General features: G+C 32.1%; 1 protein-coding gene across 1 annotated transcript; it reads right to left on the reverse strand.

Annotated features, from left to right (window-relative positions):
- Positions 1 to 16,606: 16,606 nt before the first annotated feature.
- LOC115972826 lies at positions 16,607 to 17,796 on the reverse strand. The gene is made up of 2 exons (XM_031093069.1): positions 16,773 to 17,796; positions 16,607 to 16,620 (listed from the first exon to the last, which is right to left on the reverse strand). The coding sequence occupies exons 1-2, from the start codon at positions 17,794 to 17,796 to the stop codon at positions 16,607 to 16,609; spliced, it is 1,038 nt and encodes a 345-aa protein (XP_030948929.1).
- Positions 17,797 to 21,102: the final 3,306 nt, after the last annotated feature.

Genomic DNA, 21,102 nt, shown 5'->3' on the forward strand with positions numbered 1-21,102 from the left:
AAATTATTTTAAGGGTAAATTAAATAAGTAAAAAATCATTTTATATATAAATTTTTTTCAAGTCAGAAGTACATGTAAAGCCCCTGAATTAGAGTTTAATAAAAGTTAAGTTCATGTGAAAATAATATTTTTCTAAATGTAACATTTTAAAGTATTTTTTAGAAAAGTAATGAAATTTTTTTCCTTGACATTAAATTAAAATAAATGCTCTCCTGATATATAACCATAGGTTAATATTAATATAATATCAGGTTAGTGCCTTTTGGATGAAAAACCAATGGAAAACTGTACACATCGGTACAGAAACGTAGGTGTTTCGTGCCGGTTAAATTATCAGCCATGCCGGACCCGTTTCAATCGTTCCAGAAAATATATTAGGTTTCGGCCAGAAATTAGGTACCGAACCGGAAGAAACAGCTATTGATCTTAACACACACAGTGACTCCAAAATGATGTCAATCAACGTTGACTAAGATTTCTTTTCAAACCTCTCTATTGAGTTCATTAGTTAATGTCAAAATAACTGTAATTATATATATATATATATATATATATATTAGCGGGTAATTCCAAAACAGTATAAAACGGTATGCCGAAATAGGTCGCTACCGAAATATTCCATTCCAATAGATAAACCGAAACGGTCATCAAAACGGTATTCATAACATTGTTTGATTCTACCAAATCCATCCCACTTATTATCTTTTTAATTATCTCATCTAAACCTTTTTGTTGATTTTCTTTTTTTTTTGGTCTTATTTTTTTAAATAAACCTATAAGCTTAAATAGTTTAACTGCTTAACAGATTAACTTTTACCAAATAATTGAATTTATAAATACACAAATAATATAGATACTTTTAAATTTATTAATATATATATATATATATTTTTTTTTTTAAATATAGTAGATGACACTATGTAATTTGTGTTAACTTAATTATTTGTATTATTTGTTTTCTTTGTATGTAATGAACAATTAAGTTTTTTGTTTTTTATGTTGTGTTTTTATTTTTATTTTTTGGGTATGCAATGAACAATTGAAGTAATTTTTTATGGTAAATAGGGATTTTTGAGGTAAGGTTTTATGGTAAATAGAGATTTTGTGTGTGTGTGTGTGTGTGTAATCGTACCGTTGGCCAAACCGGTACAGCCTCTAATACGGTATTGACTTCCTTATATGAAATAACTAAGGATATATATTATATCGAAAGTCGATTTCTTTTCTTTTTCTTTTTTATTTTTTGCTATAAAGAAATCAGTCATATGCTATATAAATTCTTTTCCACTTGCAAATTTTCTAATAATTGATGTCTCCTTTTCTAGTGTAATGTGATACGTTTTATTTGGTATTATTATTTCAGTTTTTTTATTTTTTTATATTTAGATGCTAACATGACATTTTTAAAATATAAAAAAAAAAAAAAAAAATTATGAGTTCTAGTTAGCTCAACTGGTAAAATCCTAATGGTTGAATAAGATATCAAATTAAAAATAAAAAAGACTAAATTAACTGTAACATCAAACTATAGGGACCAAAATGGTATTTTCTACATATTTTAACTGTTGAGAGAAAAAAAAAAAAAAAATCCTTACACATAAATGTATAAAACTTGTGCTAGTTAGGATAACTAATAGCCTTATGAGGCCCCGTTTAGTAAGCCCAATTAGTCAGACTCTACAACCCAACACTCGTGTTCAATCTATAATATGGTTATTTAAGATATAATATCAAACAATAGCTCTAGAGAATAGGGTTACAGCAAATTTCATAATTACTGGCAACACAAGTTGTTATTGATTGATCAAAAAGTTATCTTAGTAATGGGCTTAAATAAGAAGTGATAAAAATTTGAAAACTCAATTATAATGAAACTTTTTGTATTTGTAGCATTACTTAATATCAAATTGTAGAAATCTCAGCATGAAGAGATGAATTCTTATTAAATTAGCACTTGACACGAGGGTGTACAATGTAATATTGTATCTGGATGATGTGATTTCTTTCTTGGATGAAAAATGCAAATTCACCCTTGGATCAAATCTAAACTTGAATAAGCATGGGCAGAGCCAAAGAGTCGAGTTGTGGGGACAATATATCGTTGGGCTCCTGCAAAAACTACCTTTCCCCTATTGATGTCATTTTCCACTAAAAAACAAAATAAAAGGAAAAAAACAAAAACAATAACATATATACCTCTCACTTTTTTAAGTAGTAGAATTTGAAAAGTACTTTCTCTTTCAAAAAAGTCCAACAAATTGTTCTATTAGAGCATCCACAATGGTAGTGCTGAAAAGCTAAAAATTTACTTTTAGCACCACCATATACAAAAAGGGTGCTGCAATGGTGATGGTATAGGTAAATTTTTTACCTACATTGCTACAGTTCACAGCTATATATGTCTGTGCACTATAGCTGAAAGCAAAAAATAAAAATAAAAATAAAAATAAAAATAAAAATAATTTTTTATTCTACCTCCTATTAAAATATTATTTTTTTTTTTTTTCTATTTCTTTTACTCATCCTGTCATATCTATCACCTCTCTCCCAACTCTCAACTCTCTCTCAACTCTCACAACTCTCACCTCTCTCTACCAACTCTCGCCTCTACCGAGAGTCTCACCACCACCAGCCTACCCCGAAGCTCAATATCACTAGCCCACTCCCTTGACCCACGTCGCTCGCCCACTCCGTCAACCCACGCCGCAGACCAATCTTGCCCTTGATCTAATTTTTGGGCTCATGGGTTGTAATGTTGATATGGTTTGGGTTTTTGGTTAGGTTAATCACAATGGATTGGCGGTGGTTGTTCAAGTTTGATCTGGGTTTTCAGTTGGGTTGATCACTGTGGATTTCGTCAACAGTGGATGGATCTAGTGGGCGTTTGGTTGGGTTGATCATAGTGGATTTTTTATTTTTGATTGGTTGTCGGTGGTGGATCATGGTGGTTCTGGGCTTTGATGGTGCTGTGGGTGATGTGAACTAGTGGGTGATCATGGTGGTTTTGATGGTTGTTATGGGTTGTGGATGATCATCGTTGTGCTGTGGGTTATAGGGAAATTAATTTTTATTGGGTTTGTTATATTATTTTATTGGGTTTTATGTTAAAACAAAATATTTTTGTTACACTAGATGATTATTTGCTATCATGATGATTGAGAAATTGTTTTAGTAAAAAAAAATGTATAAGTATAATTTGGGGTTAAAAAAATTACTTGTTACACTAAACAATTATTTGCTATCAGGTAATGGCGGCGGCGGCAGTAGTGGCAGTGGTAGCAGTTGAGGTGGTTGTGATTGTTGTTTATTGTAGTGGATATATCATTTTATTAATTATAGTGGATATATTATTTTATCATGATGTTTTTATTATTTTATTGTGTTGAATGCTAAAATAGGTCTACTGATGCTAGATGTTTTGTAAAGTGAGTAGGTAAAATAGATAAAGTAACTTTTTATGGTGCCAAATAGCTAAAAAAATATCTCCACCAATGTGGATGCTCTTACATTTTGTATATTTAGGATTCAATTCAAATTTGGAAAAAATAAATAAATAAATTCCATTTTGAGCTTCTTCTTTTTTCTTTTTCTTTTTTCCTCTCTCTCTCTCTTACAACTTTTTATAGGTTATGCTCCATTTATAGTGGGGCATCTATCTAACTAAAAACAAAAACAATTGATACAAGGCATGGCCTAACAATGAATTGACAATTATCAAAACAATGTAACATATTTGTATAAATTGGAAATGAAAGATATGTAATTAGGGTAGAAAAAAAAAAGATTAAGTATTGTACAAATTTTTAAAATAAATCAAATTCTTAAGAATTGGAATCTTGAGAATCATTTAGCTAGTTAGAAAATAACATGAATTAAACATAGATGACTAATTAATATAGGAGTCTAATGCATTATAATGACTATGTTGACAACGCATGGTGACATGGCACAAGGCCAGCCAAGCCTAAGGGTTCATTTCGCATATGCCATAATGTTGTAGCAAAATTCACATGTGCTAGGTTGTTAGAATTTTGGAGGGAAAAATAGATACTAGCTCATGCACATGCACAAGCTAAATGTTTGGAAGATGTTAAAAGTAGGTCAAAATGGAACAATAGCATTGTTTACCAAAATATATATATCAATCTACCACCATTTCAGAAATATGTTGGGATTTACCACTTTTTGGGTACTCGAGTTCCATGTGTAACGCAGTGAGAGACCGAGCTCCCGGCCCCTTTTTTTTATTTTTATAATTTTGGGCCAAACCCACGTGAATGGGTGAAGTTATGTTATTGTCTCTCAAAATGGAGGTTCGACTAGTTATATTTTCCCCTTTAGATTAAGGGTTTTATAATGGAGTCGCTACTTATTTAATTATTGAAATAAATAAGAAAACCAAAATTGAAAAATTCCTCATTTTATTTATTTGAAATTGAATTTATATTGATTATAGGAAATTACATAGCTTTGGTCCTAGATACAATCTAAGATAAATTACATGACTTTATTTCCTAGTTACAATCTAAAAATCGAAAATTGCATGGATAAGTATTTGGTCTATTAGCCCTTGATCTAAGTTTGGGAGCTATGTTATAATGTGGGAAGGTGTTAGGCACCCACCTTGCCCAATGAAACCGATCTTCTAGACTATAATGGCAAACATTTATATTACATCATCCAATATATTATCAATCAATTTGTATGTTGAATTTAAGTGTATGCATGTGATAAACCCTAATTCAATTTATTAAGCATTTCATTTGGATTGACAAATAAATTCTAGTGAATGTGTGTGCATGGTGATATCCTAGATTCAAGAATTTAAAAGAATTATTAAACAAACATATTTCTCATGTTTTTTATGTGAATTTAAGATCAAAACTAGTATTATGCATGAACATGTGATAAACAACGAAGAACATATGAAAAACATATAAGAACAATTAAGAACATTCAAACATATTTAAAGGAATTTAAATGATTACTATCATGTTTTAATCTTAAATTCTCATCATGGCAACATAAAAAACCAATTAGGGAAAGACATTATACCTTCATGCAAGATCCATATGATGAAGGAAGAGACTCTTGATGGAGGTCCTAAGGGTGGAGGAAAAGAAGAGTTAGGAGAGGGAGAGTGAGTCTTACTCAATATCTTGAGTCTCAGGAAGACCAAAATATGACAAGACTACTCAACTTTACTAAAACTCAAGGGAGGAGAAGAGAGGATGTTTTTTGTGTGCTTTAGAATGAAGGAGAGGGAGGGTTTATATAGTAGTGGTGGAGGAAATATGAATGGAAGGCCATTTAATGAGGGTTGAAAAAGAATCATGAACCTCGACCTCATTTTAGTTTTGGGGAAAATCTAGTGGATTAAATGGAGAGATTGGTGGGAGTGAGGAGTAAGCCAAAATTCGGTTTTCCCATAGCTGCTGTAACAGCCTGTAGAGCCAATTTCAAAAAATCATATTTGGCTTAATTCTGATCGGAATTGTCTAGTTCTTGTGTTTAAATTGAAGCCCCGGATGTCTATTTTCTGGAAAAATTAACTTCATTCACAGATTCAAAATATTCTGAGAGATATCAATGAAATGGTGAGCAGATGTCATTTGTTTGAAAATGGTTTCAGCACAATTAACATTAATAGGTCCCAAATTAGCTCTCAATTAACATTAAATGCTTCAATCACTCCCATTTCAGACTTAATTGATTCCAAATTTACTCTAATTAAAAAATAATTGCACAAATTACTCATTAAATAATTAAAGTTTAACTATCCAATTAATTAGGTATATGCAACCTCACCATAAAATGTAGTCTTAATCAATCAAATTATGACACATCATTGATCTCAAGTTGATTACACTTACAACCAATTGAAATCAATTATTTATAATCACATATAGTCAGACTCAATTTGTGATGATGCATCTCAGCTATTAAAACTTGATTTGATGATAACTTTCAATTTGGTGGTCCAATTAGGTTTTATGACAAGTCAATTCAATCATTACAACATCAAGATCATTTTGGTGAAATGAGATTAAGGATCTAATGGTCAGAATCAATATGCATATTTCCAATGCTAAATTACCCTTTTACCCTCCAAATAAGGTTAAATTTGGGTTGCAAAATGATGTGTTAACAAATGCCCCAGCCCACTTTTATATATATATATATATATATATATATATAAAGGGGTGAGATTTTAAGGAGCCACACGTGACCCACCAACCCCTTATTTGCCCACCACACACCACACATTCACAAATATCTCTTCTCTCAGCCAGCCACCTTCCTTCCTCATTTGTTTTGTTTCTTTTTGTCACAAACACATACTCCTCTCTTCACTCCTTCACACTCCCACGGTACCCACTCCACACCACCACATCCATAATCATTTTTCTAGCAAACCCATCAGAAAACTCTCTAGTAACATCTAAGGCACCTTCATCTATTTTGATTTAAGGTAAGACTCCCAATCTTTTGGTGGGTTTATATGCTTTTACTTGAGGTTATGTTTATCTTAACTTTAATAATAATACCCATGTGATTTATGAGCATTAGAAGTGATATTTATGTGTTCTTATGTATGTGTTTTAGTCTTGGTAGATGTATTTAATGAGTGGGTTTATGATTTTTGCAATGGTGGTTAGCTAAGTGGTGAAGATTTGGGAGTTTTGGCTTTCTAATGTGAAATAGTTGATGAATCTAATTTTTATTGTGTATTTGGAGCTAATGGATGATTTACATTTGGGGATTGTAATGGTGGGTATTGTTATATATGTTGTTGTTTTGTGGGTCTCTTGAAAATGACATGTATATTGAGGAAGAAATTCATAAAGTGTTAAGATCTCTTATGGTAAAGGTGAAGCTTGGAATGACATGATGATAAGTTGGAGTCTATGCCTTGTAATGAAATTGTTGAGAAACTTTGGAAGTGGAATACATTATTTGTGAGGTTAAATGCTAGGCTTGGCTAATTTATTTCTTAGTTAGCAATTTCTAATAGGTATCTAGATACAATTTCAAGCTTTGTGCTTATTTTGATAGGTTTGGTTGGTATTGTTTAGGTTCTAACTAATTTCATTTGGAGTTTGGAAAATTAGGCTTTTGCGGATTGTGAGGTAAGTAGCTTTTTAATGGGATTTTTTTTTTTTTTGGAAAATATCCATGTTGCATAAACATTGTTTTTGTGTCAAACACATTTTGGAAAATTAATGGTGGAACTATGTTTTTCTAAAAAGTGTTGTGTTGTGACCCTACTATATATGATTATATATGAAAGTGCATATTCTTATTGCATATGGGAAATTGCATGATTTGTTAGCATGGAAAAGACTAGCATTTTTTATTAAATTCTTGAGAATGCGTTTTATGGATTTATTGCATTATTTGCAAGAATATAAAGATGCTTTATCTTGACCTATGTTATTTGGGAAGTTAATACAAAATCTTTTTGACAAGAAATGAGTTGAAGGCTTTGAGAACGTTGTGAATATCTTGGGCATTCAAATATTTTATGAAACTACTTGGAAGTGAATTATGGATTTTGAATTAAAGGTAATTTGTGAGCTCTTTATGTTCTACCCATGTGCTGTGACATGTGATTACCTTATGATTATCTAGCTAGATACTATAGTCTGTGTGGTATTGGTATCTTAGTACCCGTCTTTGTGATGGTTATTGAGTTCCGTCTTTGTGACGGCGATGAGTTTTGTCTTTGTGACGGCATATTGAGTTCCGACTGTATATCGGCGATGAGTTCCGTCTTTGTGACGGCAGATTAGTTTCGTCTTTGTGATGGCATATTGAGTTCCGGCTGTGTGTCGGCGATGAGTTTCCTCTTTGTAATGGCAGATTAGTTCCGTCTTTGTGATGGCATTGTCATGTGGCCTTGGGTTTGGAATTGTATTGTTATTGCTCACAAATTATAGTATGTAGTTTCATGAGAGCATTTTGAGAAGCTTTGTGCCATGTCATTTTATTCATTCTTGTCATATTATTTTTGGAAATGGTTTTGTAGAAATTATTTGGAAATTCCCAAATTAAAACATGATTTGTAAATTGTTATCATCATGAAACTTGCGTTTCCCCCGCCCCCATTAATTATGCTACTTACTGGGCACTGTCTCATTCTATTAATTTACAAACTTTTTTAGAGTAGGCAACTATTGTTTTAAGATAGCTTTTTAGTGGCTAGCAGTAGTTAGACTAATTGTTGACGGAAGCTGACTTTTGTAATGGAGACATTAGATGATGTACATCTTAGAATAGGCTTGACTCATTCTTCTGTATATTATAGTGGCTGTGACGTTATTCCCACTGATGGGATAAGCTGATGATATGTAATTATGCATTCAGACCTCTATTCTTTTGTGGCCAATGATCCTTGTAATTATTGCTTAGAGCTTTGACTTACATTGAGAGTATATTCAATGGAATTATTATGATAATCCTTAATATTGGTACTTGATATAATTTGTGGATTGGATTGTCAAAAAGGAAAAATCTACAGGCACTTGAGACGTCTTTCTCATGCATTGCACCCTTTGGGGTTTGGGGCATGACACCATGAACTTAAGTTCCATAAAAAAAAAAATTCGGCAATTTCAAAGGCTATTTTTTCAAAAAAATTGAGTTTATAAAACTTAAGTTAAACAGCAAACTCGAGTTTCACAAACTCGAATTTCAAAAAGGTATTAGATTACTAAATATTTCACAAACAGTGGTATATTGCAAAATATTTTACAAAAGAGTGGTATTTGGCCGTTAATTCTCTTCTTAAACAATAAATACATACTTAATTCAAAGTAGCATGTGATTAATATATTACAATTATATTCTATTGATTCATGCAAATATGTCTCTTCCCAAGAAATTCAGGGTTTGGCCTATAAATACCCTTGGACGTTTATTTAAACAATACATAATTTTTATCTCCACAGACACAATTATGTAGTCTTTGATCACCACCCTAAAGGGGCTGCCATCCATGTTTAGGACAAACAATCCAGTCCATCAAAAATGCTCTTAGTCATTCAACCCCCAATTTAGTTCTGTCATTGGTCAAACTCCTAGTTGGTTTTTCATTACCAAATCTGTTTCCCTCTAAGGATCTTTTTGGATACAGCTTATTGCAGAAAACTGAAAACTGAAAATACTGTAGCAAAATAATTTTTAAATATGTGAATAGTTCTATGAGACCTAGTTTTAAAGTTATTTTTGCTAAAAAAAGTACTTGTGGGTCCCGTGAACAGTGCATGAGACCCACACAAAAAACACAGATGTGCATCTGCTTTCCTTTTCAGTGCAATCCAAACGTGCACCAAATTTGGTTTTCCTTCGCTAATTAAGCTCCACTCTCTCTCTTCCTACAACCTCTTCACCTTCATATCCAATGAGCTCCAAACAAACAAAAAATATCATCCAAATTTAAAAACGAAAAAAACTATATTTTAAAAAGGATATGGGGGATCAGAGGTCATATTTAGGCAGGTGGGTTGTGTGTGTGGGGATCTAGTAGGATGGGTGTAAATGGATTAAGTTGTGAGAGGTGATTTTTTTTTTTTTTCATTTTTCATTTTTAGTTGAAAATATTTTACATCAAAAAACAATTTACAATGAAAAAAATGGAGTAGTTATAATTTTTTTTGGTCTGCAAATATTCTTGAACTTGCATGGTCCTGCCATCAATCATGTGTTGGGGCCCATGTGTTGTAAAAGGGCTACTGTATACACTAGAAGTAGAATATCCATTTTTCCTAATATGGAGTGTTATGGAATGAGATATGAGTTTGAAAAGTAGGTTCCTTAGAGTATTCCCATCAGCTGTTCTATAAAAATGCCATTTTGACACACAAAAAAGCTCTCTTTATTATTTTACCACATCATTTTACAATATCTTTTACATCACATGTTTTATTCTTCAATTCTATACATTAAAATAATATTTACAATACATTAAAATATTATATTAACTCCTTCTCAACAAACTTCTCAAAAAAAAAAAAAAAAAAAACTCCTTCTCAACAACAACAACAACAACAACAACACGCAACCACCGCTACCGCAACAACGGCCATCAACAACAACCACTGCCACAACAACAACACCGACAGCCACCACCGACACAAACCCATTACCAGACACATACCCACAACAAATCCATAGCCACCACTAACACAAACCCACATCCACCATTACCACAAGCCCACAACCACCACCGGCATAGACCCATATCCAACAACACCACAAACTCATAGCCACCATAGCCGGAATCCTCCCACAAATTAAAAATCGAAAACCATTAAATTAAAAAAAAAAAAAAAAAAAACAAATCCCCATAGCAAGGTTTGATATGCGCTGAATGCCGAGCAGAGGGCAAGAGAGAGAGAGAGAGAGAGAGCAAAGAACGCCAATCCAAAATGCCGACCCACAACCCACACAACCACTATTGAATCCACCATCAAATCATAACAAAAAAGAAAAGAAAAGAAATCATTGTGATAGAGATTGACCTACCTTGATGCTCTGGCTTGGGTTTCGTCGGAGAGGAAGGCAAAGATATCGAGAGAGAGAGAGAGAGAGAGAGAGAGAGAGAGAGAGTAAAGAAATGGTCTGATGTCTATGCAAGAATGAGAAAAGAGGGAAGAGCGAAAATAAAACTAAAAGAAAGAGGCCCCCACCTAAATAAAAAAATAATATATGTTTTACAGTTAGTGAACAATGTGATTTCAAATTCAAGATTGCACTATTCATCAATGTCTAATATTTTGGCATTTAAAACACCTGATGATGATGGTTTTTTAGTGTTTGGTGTGTCAAATGCCAAATATTTGACATTTGACACACCTGATGGAAATGTTCTTATATATATCTTATTAAATATGTTATTTTCCTTTTTTTTTTTTCCTAAATCTATGCTAAGTGGCAAATAATTTTTATTAGTTTTTTAATAGAAAAAGGGAAAAATGAAAATTAATTTTCAAATTGATCCTATGGAAGTGTCACACAAGAAATACCTTAAATTTATTTGCTTTGGCCCATAAGACTTTTAGTGTGCTTGCCCTAGGTCAATGGTTTGCACATTCTTCTAAATTAAAAAAAATTATAAAGACTTACGCATGCTTAACGAACATATAATTTTAATGGGATTTTAATATTAGGTAAATTTCGTTCTCAAAAAAAAAATAAATAAATACTAGGTAAATTTCCTGCTTTAGGGTTTTTCTTTTTCTTTTTTTAGAGAGAGGGGGGGCGGGGGGGGGGGGGGGGGACACAACATCGGCCTTAATTAAAATATTATTTCTGGTGGTTTTTTTTTTTTTTTTTTTTTTTTTGGGGAGAATTCCTGGTTTGTTTTTTAATATAGTTCTTTCTTTGAACATAAGGTACAAGAACATGTCCACTTCTACAAACTGTCCTTGTCAACCAAAAAGCAACAAGTTTTTGCATTATTTATTATTTATTTTATTCTTTATTTTTATAGAAAGAGTGCTTGCATTATTGATCCTATAGTTACATTTCTTTTTTAATTGAACCACTATTTGGCAAAAAATAAAAAGAAAAGAAAGTGAAAGTGAAAGTGAAAGTGAAAGTGAAAGCACTAAGTTGTCTCTATTTTCTTTAGGAAAAAAAAATAGTGTTATTGAGACAACATTTTCATAATAAAGTTTACCCAGTAAGTTATTATTGGTTTTCATTTGGACTTACTAGTGGCATTATTATTATTATTATTTTATCTACCATTAATAACTTGTCATATAGGCTTTATTGTGAATTTTTTGTAAGAATGTTATATCCATAACTTACATTAAGAGAAGTAATTAAAACAAAGAATTCTTTTATATATATATATATATATATATATTGTTATTTTTGGTAATTTGCAATTCAAACCTCCATTTTTATAAGTATTAGCCAAATACTCAACTTTTTTAAAAAGTATTTTTAACCATTTTTATCAAATACTTTACTTTTTTAAAAAAGCCCAATTTTATACTGGATTTTTTAAAACTACCACTTTCTCAAAAAGTACTGTTTGAAACAGCCGAACCAAACTCACTCAATTCAGCATAAACGATTGAAAAAAGGACTTCAATAATTTTTTTTTTTTTTTAACTCCTTTGTTGACATATTGGTTCATAAAATTTTAATATTATACTGTACACCAATGCCGTCAAAGACACCGCTACCCCTACCGACAGCAGAAATGGTATGTAATATGTATGACTGAAAATTTTGAAATGGATAGACATTGAGCAAAAGACAGGAGAGAGTCCATTTATATAGGTATATGAAGTTACTTTATGTATAGTTTTCTTCGTCTAAGAAAAGAGTTTATGTATTACTTTATTATAAAATTCTAATCCTTTTTACTTGTACTTTTACTGATCTCAGTTTTTAGACTAAAATACATGACACCTAAAATTTGGACATGTTTTTGTTATAAATTTCTAGGTTTCAAAATTTTCGTACTAGCTCTTTATGTTTGATTTATTTTCATATTAACATTGTTATCAATTTCTGTCTGTAATCAGATTGTTCATAATATACCTTTCTGCCAATAACAGTAAAATTCTTACAATTCTGAACATTTTAAAACTAGTATTTCATAATGTAATTAAACATGAAGGACACTTAACGGTCAGATTACTAATAAAAATGGAGTATAATATGAAAATATAATCAAATATGAAGGTGCAAAATTAAAAGCTTGAAATATAAAGGGTCAAATAAAATATTAAAAAACCCAAACTTTAAAGGCCCAAAATGTATTTTAGTCTACCTTTTATGCCAAACAATTGAATGAATTTAAGTTACTCTGAGAATAATTTTTTTTTAAATTTTTTTTTTTCTTTTTAAATTCAATAGTTACAACTTACAACAATTGGGAATGTCAGATTTGAATCATGTATGTCTCCGTTACAAATACTAAGAGATTTGTAATTTCTCTCCTATAACATGTTTCTCGCTAGGGATTGTGATTTTAATAGTATTTCAATAGTATATTTAGCGAGAGTATTTCAATAGCGTCTCGGCTTTGCAATTCAATCATCGATTGCAAATCCTACTACAACAAGAAATTTGAAGATTTGTGATTATCTTTATGATATCCAGCAGCAATCTAATACATTCATGGACAAAAAAGGTGTTTGGATGAAATCTTCTCTCAAAGGTAAGTCCATTTGGATAGGGTAAAGGTATGCAGGCTACAAGGATTTCTCTTAGGGGTAATAGATAGTCTTTCCTTCGTTCTATCATATTAGGGTTAATTTTTTGTTCTTAAACAAGTAGTAATCAATGGTTGGTTGGCTTCAAGAATATTCACGGAAAAAAAGTGGAAATTCTTGGGCAAACTTACTCAACCAAGTTTTAGACAAATTTTAGGAAAACTATCATAGTGTCCATAATGGTTTATGCCATCCTATTCTATTTTACCATCCTAAAAAGTCACTTTATCAATTATACAATACAAGTTTACAATTCATCCAGCATCCCAAGTTTTATTTTACCATACTATACATTAAAATAATATAAAACAAAATAAAAATAATATAAATACATTTCTCACTTCTCTATTTCTCTCTCTCTCAACCACCCTCCACCACCACCACCGTCTAGCTTCTCAATCACACCACCCACCTTCGCTAAGCAAAATCCATCCAAAATCAAAATCCACCACCCTAAAGCAATGCCACCACCATCAAACCAAAACCAAACGATCAAACCCAAACAAAAAAAAAAAAACGATCAAACCCAATAAAAAAAAAAAAAAAAAACACCATTGGAGCCACCACCCTAAAGCAACGCCACCACCATCAAACCAAAACCAAAACCAAAACCAAACCTGTCACGACCCAAATCCATGGAACATGAATTTAAATGCATGACCAAACTACTAAACTTATATAACTCCATAAACGTAATTAATCCAAAATAAATTAAAAACTCCAAAGAAACAATACTCTTAAATAAAACCTCTTACAAAATCCAAACTCCTCAAATTTAGAATAATCTCCAAAATGCAGTGCAATCTAAAGTGGAATAAAAAGAAATAACTAATAATCTTTTAAGACTTCCAATATTATTGACTTCGCCTAAAACTCCCACGCTCTACCTTGCACCTTACGAAGCCATCCAAAGGTTCTGTTACCCAACTAAACTTTAATCTGAAAAATTGTAATTGATGGGGTGAGCCACACATCCAGTAAGCAATTATACACAATATACAACAGAATAAAGTCAAGCAAAGCACGAGTTTGATTTCACAATTTCACTCAAAATATTCGATATAGTTTTCCAAACATATAAAGAACCACTAAACACATATATATAATCAAATCTTAAAGTTATTCGAAAACACATACAGATGATTGATCAGAGCACAGTATCACATATACACATCACATATTCTCACATACAATCCTGTGAGCGGATACCAACATCTAACCCCTGTTGGTGAGGGATCAACACATATTCTCACATACAATCCTGTGAGCGGATTTACACACATATCTGATATATCTGATCAATTCTAAAAACACTTATTTAAGTCACATATCACAAGGTAAAGTTTATACAAAATAAAATAATTTACTTGATATTAACAATTTCCTTTCAAATACAGAGGCATATCAAAGATCACAATATTGAATAGAACATAAATCAAAGGATGCTTGACTCTCTTGGGAAACGAATAGCGACTGAGGAGTTTATGTAAATATATTACAATTCTTGAGTAAATATGAAAATTAAATTTGCTAAAAGAAACATTTTAAATACAATTTGAGAATAGAAATATGACTAAAATCACTTGGTTTTAACAAATTTCAAGGACAAGAACCTTTTTAGAAAATTTACATTGAAACTCAATTATTTACGAAAAATAGTTTAGTTTATAAATCATCTTTTAAATGAGATTTGGACATTCAAAACGTTATTTAAAATTCAAAGTATCTCTTTAAAACATTATTTAATAGTCGAAATTTCTCTTTCAATGATGCAAAAATACTTTTGACAAACTTTAGAAAATATAAGTCTGAAATACAAAACTTTTGAAAACTTTTAACTTCTAAGAACCTAATGGACAAAACTTGTGCATATTATGCATAATTACTTACAGTACTTGAATCACTCTGAAAGTCCAGCCGAAACAACCTCCAAAAAGCCTCAAAACACTCTTAAATAGGACCTATAATCAATCATGGAAATGACTAAATATCCCTCACAAAATATAAAACTTATCGAATTATACAAACTAACTCACTAGGTAAATACTTTGCTGAACTAATTAATAACACTAAAGCAAGGAATCTCTACCCAAAATGTTTCCTTGAATTTATCAAACCGTAGAGGCAGTAACTAAAATATTGTAAACTTAAGATTTGATATATATATACCCAACGAAAGTAAACCCTTAAACATGATTTAAGCTTTAAAATCTTGACTTTTGTTCTAGGATACAAGCTGTAGGGACCCCAGGATTATATATATATATATATATAGAGAGAGAGAGAGAGATATATAACCCAAAGAACGTAAAAGCCATGTACTTGATTAAACTGTGCAACCCGTGGCTTGTAATCCCAAAGAAAAAAGGACGTTAAGCCAATCTAATCCATATAACCACCAGGGAACGTAAAAGCCATGTTTTCCTTGATTTAGGATTTGCAATCTAGGAATTAATATTTATATAACCCAAAGAAGAACATAGAATCATTTACACGAATTAAGATTTATAGTGTAAACAATCCCCTTTTAAACAATCTACCCATCACTACCGATTTCCATGATAAGATTCTAACTTTTTAATTCTTTGATTCCAATGGTGAGAAATCATACCTTGAAAAAAATCCGATTGCCTCTTCAGTTGTATGTGCTCTAACTCCAAGGAAAACCTCTTAGCCTCTTAGATAAAACCCTAGCCTCCTTAGTGATGAAACCCTTCTTATCCCAAAACCCTAATTATATTTTTCCTCCAACTTATATTTTAACACAAAAGAGATGTGGGCTTGGTGGGGTAGTGGGCTGGATTTTAAAACCCACTTGAACTTATCACTTTATTTTGCAAGGAGCCCATAAAACATCTTCCTCTTTTCCATTTTATTTATTTATTTTATATTGCCTCACTAAATCGTATACACTAAAACTTTAATTTTCTCATCTATTTGTAGCACCACAAAAATTGTCTACTCCCATCTTACTGTGCACACACATATGGTACCTCAACTCTATATTAAAATTGACAAGGTACAGTGAAAATCATAAAATCAAAATTTGGGGTATTACACTCTTCCCCCCTTAAAATAAGTTTAGTCCTCTAAACTTGACGTACCTTAGTCCTTGAACATAGAGAGATATTAGTCCACCAAATTAGCATCACTAAAACTCGGTACTGTCCATAACATGTATGAATGGCAATCTTAAGAATATCTTCCTTCTTAACTTTGAGTTGATGGTAACCTGATTTAAGGACAATCTTGGGTAATCGATATTTATTCCTCACAGTCATCCTATTTCATAACCTATTGTCAATGCATAATATCCTTTCCATAAGAAAATACACTATTGAATACAACCCTTATCTAGAACTCAAAAATCATGCTAACCAATCTACACTATGTAATATCAAAGTCTCAAATCTTAAAGAGAAAAAAATCAGCCATTACTTCCTTGTCTACTATCATAACCATACAATACTTACATAAACTCAGCAACCATTGTTTCACTTAATAAGAAAAAAAAAATAAATAAGGAGATGATACCTGACTTAGTTTCCTCATCACTTTGCCCAGTAATAGCAAACACTCGTCCTTGGATTTTTGGCCTTTGATTCATATCATTAAGCTTAACCATCGGCTCAGTCTTCAAAGCTGGGCAATCTTTGATACGATGACCCATTTTTCCACACTTAAAACATGCCCCACTTTCACGATAGCAAACACCGTTATGCTTTTTACCACACTTTGAACAATTCTCTATTACATGTTGCACCACCTTAGGTTCTAGTTCTATTGTAGTCTTCTTTTTGAATGGTTTTTCATTTTCATTTTCTTTTTGAGATTCTTCAGGCTTGGATCTCTTTTTATTTTGATCTCGAATCCTCTGATAGTCTTCACATTCCCTCTCAACAACTTTTGCAGTTTCTACTACCTCAGAATAAGCCTTCAATCGTAAGGCTGCCATCCTAGTTCTAATACTTGGTCGTAGACCCCTTTGAAATTTCTTAGCCTTCCTAACATCATCAGACACAATATGAGGGGCAAATCGAGCCAACTCAGTAAATTTAGCCTCATACTGTAATACCGTTTTGTTCCCTTGAATGAGCTCCATAAACTCCACTTCTTTCTCATCCCGTATACTTTCTGGAAAATATTTCTCATAAAAAGCATCAAGGAAAATAGTCCAAGTCAATATCTCGTCTTTCTCAAGTGGCAAAGTCTTTTTAGTGGATCTCCACCAATGCTCTGCTTCCCCTTTCAGCATAAATGAAGCAAAAGAGACTTTTTGCACTTCAGTACAACCAACCACATCAAATATTTTCTCCATTTGCATTATCCAAGTCTCTGCTTCTATAGGATCAGGGTTTCCCAAAAATGAAGGAGGACCCATTTTCCTGAATTGCTCTATGGTACATCCTTCAATCTCAGCATCTTTGGGCTTAGCTGTTCCACTAGTACTAACATGTTTTTCCACCACCTCAGCAAGACTTCTAATAGCATTAAAAACACCCTCAAGGTTTTCAGCATTTGGCTCAGAACTAGAAGGGGCAGAATTGCGGGGTGGCATTTTCCTATAACCAAACAAACAACACTTTAGAGTTGGATAAACCTCAAGGAAAAATCATAGTATACTAGAGATACTAAAGCTTTTACTATTCTTATGACTCAAAGCATACAGACACATAGCTCCTAACAATTATCAAACCCATAAAATACTCATTGATTATCCAATGATTCAAGCCTACTCTTCCACATCCTATACAAAAACATCAAAAGTCCTAATTGTCTACAGAATCATAACCTAGAGCTCTGATACCAACACTGTCACGACCCAAATCCATGGAACATGAATTTAAATGCATGACCAAACTACTAAACTTATATAACTCCATAAACGTAATTAATCCAAAATAAATTAAAAACTCCAAAGAAACAATACTCTTAAATAAAACCTCTTACAAAATCCAAACTCCTCAAATTTAGAATAATCTCCAAAATGCAGTGCAATCTAAAGTGGAATAAAAAGAAATAACTAATAATCTTTTAAGACTTCCAATATTATTGACTTCGCCTAAAACTCCCACGCTCTACCTTGCACCTTACGAAGCCATCCAAAGGTTCTGTTACCCAACTAAACTTTAATCTGAAAAATTGTAATTGATGGGGTGAGCCACACATCCAGTAAGCAATTATACACAATATACAACAGAATAAAGTCAAGCAAAGCACGAGTTTGATTTCACAATTTCACTCAAAATATTCGATATAGTTTTCCAAACATATAAAGAACCACTAAACACATATATATAATCAAATCTTAAAGTTATTCGAAAACACATACAGATGATTGATCAGAGCACAGTATCACATATACACATCACATATTCTCACATACAATCCTGTGAGCGGATACCAACATCTAACCCCTGTTGGTGAGGGATCAACACATATTCTCACATACAATCCTGTGAGCGGATTTACACACATATCTGATATATCTGATCAATTCTAAAAACACTTATTTAAGTCACATATCACAAGGTAAAGTTTATACAAAATAAAATAATTTACTTGATATTAACAATTTCCTTTCAAATACAGAGGCATATCAAAGATCACAATATTGAATAGAACATAAATCAAAGGATGCTTGACTCTCTTGGGAAACGAATAGCGACTGAGGAGTTTATGTAAATATATTACAATTCTTGAGTAAATATGAAAATTAAATTTGCTAAAAGAAACATTTTAAATACAATTTGAGAATAGGAATATGACTAAAATCACTTGGTTTTAACAAATTTCAAGGACAAGAACCTTTTTAGAAAATTTACATTGAAACTCAATTATTTACGAAAAATAGTTTAGTTTATAAATCATCTTTTAAATGAGATTTGGACATTCAAAACGTTATTTAAAATTCAAAGTATCTCTTTAAAACATTATTTAATAGTCGAAATTTCTCTTTCAATGATGCAAAAATACTTTTGACAAACTTTAGAAAATATAAGTCTGAAATACAAAACTTTTGAAAACTTTTAACTTCTAAGAACCTAATGGACAAAACTTGTGCATATTATGCATAATTACTTACAGTACTTGAATCACTCTGAAAGTCCAGCCGAAACAACCTCCAAAAAGCCTCAAAACACTCTTAAATAGGACCTATAATCAATCATGGAAATGACTAAATATCCCTCACAAAATATAAAACTTATCGAATTATACAAACTAACTCACTAGGTAAATACTTTGCTGAACTAATTAATAACACTAAAGCAAGGAATCTCTACCCAAAATGTTTCCTTGAATTTATCAAACCGTAGAGGCAGTAACTAAAATATTGTAAACTTAAGATTTGATATATATATACCCAACGAAAGTAAACCCTTAAACATGATTTAAGCTTTAAAATCTTGACTTTTGTTCTAGGATACAAGCTGTAGGGACCCCAGGATTATATATATATATATATATAGAGAGAGAGAGAGAGATATATAACCCAAAGAACGTAAAAGCCATGTACTTGATTAAACTGTGCAACCCGTGGCTTGTAATCCCAAAGAAAAAAGGACGTTAAGCCAATCTAATCCATATAACCACCAGGGAACGTAAAAGCCATGTTTTCCTTGATTTAGGATTTGCAATCTAGGAATTAATATTTATATAACCCAAAGAAGAACATAGAATCATTTACACGAATTAAGATTTATAGTGTAAACAATCCCCTTTTAAACAATCTACCCATCACTACCGATTTCCATGATAAGATTCTAACTTTTTAATTCTTTGATTCCAATGGTGAGAAATCATACCTTGAAAAAAATCCGATTGCCTCTTCAGTTGTATGTGCTCTAACTCCAAGGAAAACCTCTTAGCCTCTTAGATAAAACCCTAGCCTCCTTAGTGATGAAACCCTTCTTATCCCAAAACCCTAATTATATTTTTCCTCCAACTTATATTTTAACACAAAAGAGATGTGGGCTTGGTGGGGTAGTGGGCTGGATTTTAAAACCCACTTGAACTTATCACTTTATTTTGCAAGGAGCCCATAAAACATCTTCCTCTTTTCCATTTTATTTATTTATTTTATATTGCCTCACTAAATCGTATACACTAAAACTTTAATTTTCTCATCTATTTGTAGCACCACAAAAATTGTCTACTCCCATCTTACTGTGCACACACATATGGTACCTCAACTCTATATTAAAATTGACAAGGTACAGTGAAAATCATAAAATCAAAATTTGGGGTATTACACTCTTCCCCCCTTAAAATAAGTTTAGTCCTCTAAACTTGACGTACCTTAGTCCTTGAACATAGAGAGATATTAGTCCACCAAATTAGCATCACTAAAACTCGGTACTGTCCATAACATGTATGAATGGCAATCTTAAGAATATCTTCCTTCTTAACTTTGAGTTGATGGTAACCTGATTTAAGGACAATCTTGGGTAATCGATATTTATTCCTCACAGTCATCCTATTTCATAACCTATTGTCAATGCATAATATCCTTTCCATAAAAATTTGGGGTATTACAAAACCCATTAAAAAAAAAAAAAAAAATTACCATCGGAGCTACCGACGATCAACCCAACCAATCCACCCACCGATTCAAACCCACTGATCAACCGATCCAAACCCACCATCAACTGATCCCAGCCCACCAATCCAAACCCAGCCTGCCAATCCACACTGATCCAACCTCCAAAATCCAAAACCCAGTGTCGGTGCAAGCTTTGAACAAGAGAGATGTGAAAGAGGAAGTGAGGAGGGAGGAGTTGTTGTGAGAGACAGAGAGAGGAACTGAGAGTCAGAATGAGAGACCATGGAGGGAGAAAGGTTTATGCATAAAATATTAATAAAC

This window comes from Quercus lobata, unplaced genomic scaffold (genome assembly GCF_001633185.2).
Source record: "Quercus lobata isolate SW786 unplaced genomic scaffold, ValleyOak3.0 Primary Assembly Scq3eQI_53, whole genome shotgun sequence".
Taxonomy (NCBI): Eukaryota; Viridiplantae; Streptophyta; class Magnoliopsida; order Fagales; family Fagaceae; genus Quercus; species Quercus lobata.